Genomic DNA, 3,979 nt, shown 5'->3' with positions numbered 1-3,979 from the left:
TATATATATTATTTTTTTAAAGCAAAGTAATGAGGAGACACTGCCTGGTATCCTGTGTAGAATACATCTGTTTGTTTTCTCCACTACAGCTGCAATCCGCTGGGATTTTGTCCTTTCGTTCCGTTCTCCCCTCCTTTATTACGGATGGAATGATCCTTTGGCTGTATTTATATACTACGTGTAGAATTATTTTAAGTTACTTACATTATTTTATGTTATATGTTTGTGGCAATAATAATAATAATAATAATAAATACCCTTATTAAAGCAGTTCTGTTCCACATTTGATGACGTAAATGTCATGTGGTGAGGAAGCGTGTGCTAGTGGTTGACTTGAGCACGTGGACATCTTCCTGTCTCAGTCCAAACATTCGCAGCGCGTGTCATGGCAGGGAAACTGGATCTTATTTCCAAGTGCATTAGAACTTTCCCTGATTTCCATACGAAGGGGATTCCGTTCAAGTGAGTACCGTTATTCATGTACAATGCCATTTTACTATGAGCGTGCATGTTAAAAGCGGTGCGGAAGAACGGGACAGAGATGTTCGGGTTTGGCAGTTTCAGATTGTCTGTGCTGTTCGTCTGCAGGGATATTTTTCCAGTCTTGAAGGATCCGAAGGCGCTGGCTGCTGTGACCGATCTCTTTGAGGAGCAGGTGAGGCGCGCGTATCCTCAGGTGGATCTTATAGTCGGTAAGAGCGAGTGCATTCATTCAGTATGTATGAGTGTGGCACATTACAAGGTTCAAAGTTGCAAAACTCCTGATAACACTTGTGCGAGGGAAAAAAAGAAGGATTTCTATTGGATCCGATCCTAAGGGTCAAATAAGGATAACGAAATGGGATGTAACAGGACACTAACAAAATCCTGGAAGAATTACACAATATTACTATCCAACAGGACTCCTGTTGGATAGTGTGATATTGTAATGTATATTAGAAATATACATGGAATGTATATTGTTCAATTGAAATTACAGGACCGTTATAGGAAGTCACGGGACCTAGAGTAGAGGACATTCCTGAAATATTTGTTTTAATTTCTTGTGTTGTCATACAGGGTATTTTAACCTATTGGTGATCATAATGACCCTATTTTGGGAATTATTGTGCAACTGCATAGACTTAAAAGTCTAAACATCCTAACCTAAAACAAAACATCCTAGCAAACACAGCAACACTCTAGCAACCGTCCAGAACACTTTAGGAACAGGCTAGCAACCACACAGAACACCTTAGAAACTGCACAGCAACACCCTAGCAACCACCCAAAACATCCTAGCAAACACAGCAACACTCTAGCAACCATCCAGAACACTCTAGGAACAGGCTAGCAACCACACAGAACACCTTAGAAACTGCACAGCAACACCCTAGCAGTCACCCAAAACATCCTAGCAAATGCATAGCAACACCCTAGCAGTCACCCAGAATACCTTGGCTAAGAAACACTCGAGCAACCATAAAGTGAATCAGCATCTAAACACCCTATGAATCAGCAAGTAATCACCTAGAATACTTAAGGGACTGCATAGAAAACCCTAGCAACCACAAAGACCACTTTAAAAACTGCACAGCAACACCCTAGCAACCATCTTGCAACTACCCAGAACACACTAGCAACCGCCTAACAACCACCCAGAACACCCTGTGTAGCAACACTCTATAAACCACCCAGAATGCCCAAGCAACTGCGTAGTAACCACTACCTTCAAATGTCAAGCTTCTAAAACTACTTCAAACTTTCTGGTCAGGCTTTCTCAAGCCAATATCAAAGTTATTTTGACAAACTTTTGTTTTTAAATCTACTCCTGTTTAAGTCAGTCTACCGTTGGTTTTAATAAACTGTTGGAGTCCTTCATGAAGATTTCCATTTTTGTCCCAGAATTTTTTTAATAGAAAGGAATCGCAAGCGGTGTATTGTTATAATGATGTTTTCTTCATTCTCTCCTAGGACTTGACGCTCGAGGATTTCTGTTTGGGCCGCTTTTGGCTCAGAGATTAGGTGTAGGATTTGCTCCAATCAGAAAAAAAGGGAAGCTCCCTGGTCCCACGTTATCAGTAGCTTATAGTCTTGAGTATGCAAAGGTAACTCCGGTTTATAAATTATCCAGTATCACATCTAGTCTATGTGCAGTTATAATGCAAGCCTCTGTTCATTATGTAATTCAGCAGTATCGTTTCAGGCCGAGGCGGAGATGCAGGAAGACGCTGTTTCTGCAGGAAAGAAGGTCCTGATCGTTGATGATTTACTGGCTACTGGAGGTGAGTGAGACATTAAACCTGTTTACTTCAGCTATACTACAACTGAATTACTTATAAAGTACTTGAAGGGTAAAATAAAAAAACAGGGCAGCGGGCCAAATCAGCCGCCAGGTCACCGGGAATTCTCCCGGTGCTCCCGATGGCCAGTCTGGGCCTGCTTTTAAGGAGTGTTTTCTCAACATTGAATTCCTCAACTCCTGACAAACACATTTGAATTATCATTCAGTGAGTTATTTAACCATCTATTACGGTGTCTTTGGAAGGCTTTTGCCTTTCAAACACATTAAAATACACAAATTGATGTATATTTATGTTTGCATGGAATGCCATTGATATAATATTTACTTGTGATTTTAAGGTAATAATTAAGACAATAAGTTAAAACATTTGCATATTCACAGTTCTCCGATGTTTAATGGTCACATGACCTGCAGGTAAACATATTTTTAGTGTTTTATTTTCACTTGTTTTTATTTTACTTTACATTTTTATGAATTATTAACTTTTCATCAACTTGCAAACCCTCTGCAGTTACTTGAAGAACCCCAGTTTGGCAAACCTTGGCATAATATAATGTTTAATAATGCACTTAATGTTGTTGATAACAAAGAATGGAATATATTTTCTTTTTTTAACATCAAAATGGTACAAGATTATCTTATTCAAATCAAGGTGTTAAATGAGTTAGGTCAAAATTAATCTGTAATTACTAACAGTGTTTTCATTATGTAATTTGCAATCAGTCAGACTATTGCAGTTTATAACAAATCTACCCAGAACTCTGTATATATATATATATATATACTGTATTTACACACAAAACTCATTCAAGTCAAATATCTAAACTTTTGTCTGGTAGTGTATTTTTACACCAAGCTGTTTCATAATGCCTAGAACAGAATGCTTTGAATTCAGTTTAATGTACCAACAGTACAATAGAGTAAAGTTTTGTTTTTTTCTTGTTAGGAACCCTGTATGCGGCGTGTGAGCTGATCAAACGGCAAAAGGCAGAGGTGCTGGGCTGTTTAGTGGTGGAACTGAAGTATCTCAATGGATCTGAAAAGCTGCAATCAACCCCCGTGTTCTCTCTTATACAGTACTGACAGTCTTGTGTCAATGCCTGTCTTAAGCCCGGGATACACTGCACGATTTTAGCAATCCTATAAATCCTATAAATCATTACTTTATCACACTGTGCGACATGGATCGTTTAAACTTGGGTACGACAAGCATGTAGACTGTACGATGATGACACCTATTGAATCGTAGGCTGCGACGGTTGCGACACACGTAATGCCGAGTTCACACTGCACGATTTTAGCCAGATTTTTCACTCGCCGACAGGTTTTGCGAAATCGCCGACAAATGCCCGAAATCGGAGGCAAATCGGTGCTCGTTCACTCGAGTGACAATCACGCAGTGTGAATTATCAAAGACGCGATCTGAGGGAATCGCCGACGCCCGCAAAATATTTGGCTTACAGAACACCCAATCCCTGTTCCCTGCATCTCTCTCCTGCATAATCTGTTTTTATTTTTCTCCTTGTAGCTGGAAATCACCTCACAGACAATTTGCGGGCTATATATATATTTTTTTAATAATTCCAGTCTTGCTCGAGAACTCGGGTCTGACGCACGCGGCTTTTCGCGTTATTTCCTTATCACTTCTCGCGTGTGTTTTGTTGTGAAACGTAGTTTGCGGACCAGACAGAGTTG

At 39.7% G+C, this 3,979-nt stretch overlaps 1 protein-coding gene across 1 annotated transcript; it reads left to right on the top strand.

The window, feature by feature from the left end:
- The first annotated feature begins 347 nt into the window (after positions 1 to 347).
- LOC107716501 (adenine phosphoribosyltransferase) lies at positions 348 to 3,620 on the top strand. Its single transcript, XM_016522980.1, has 5 exons — positions 348 to 462; positions 589 to 692; positions 1,954 to 2,087; positions 2,186 to 2,264; positions 3,231 to 3,620. Exons 1-5 carry the CDS (start codon positions 386 to 388, stop codon positions 3,365 to 3,367), a joined length of 531 nt encoding a protein of 176 aa, XP_016378466.1. The 5' UTR covers positions 348 to 385; the 3' UTR covers positions 3,368 to 3,620.
- The last annotated feature ends 359 nt before the right edge of the window (positions 3,621 to 3,979 follow it).

Source organism: Sinocyclocheilus rhinocerous, unplaced genomic scaffold, assembly GCF_001515625.1.
Source record: "Sinocyclocheilus rhinocerous isolate Xijiao unplaced genomic scaffold, SAMN03320098_v1.1 scaffold1411, whole genome shotgun sequence".
In the NCBI taxonomy this organism is placed as follows: Eukaryota; Metazoa; Chordata; class Actinopteri; order Cypriniformes; family Cyprinidae; genus Sinocyclocheilus; species Sinocyclocheilus rhinocerous.
The sequence above is the reverse complement of the archived record's forward strand: the minus strand, read 5'-3'. Positions and strand labels throughout refer to the sequence as shown.

What these genes read in the sequence shown, in the direction of transcription:
- LOC107716501 (XM_016522980.1), top strand. Translation starts at nt 386, where the DNA reads ATGGCAGGGAAACTGGATCTTATTTCCAAGTGCATTAGAACTTTCCCT. An exon ending in TCAGGTGGATCTTATAGTCG is followed by an intron (nt 693 to 1,953) that starts GTAAGAGCGAGT and finishes ATTCTCTCCTAG; the next exon opens with GACTTGACGCTCGAGGATTT. An exon ending in ATAGTCTTGAGTATGCAAAG is followed by an intron (nt 2,088 to 2,185) that starts GTAACTCCGGTT and finishes GTATCGTTTCAG; the next exon opens with GCCGAGGCGGAGATGCAGGA.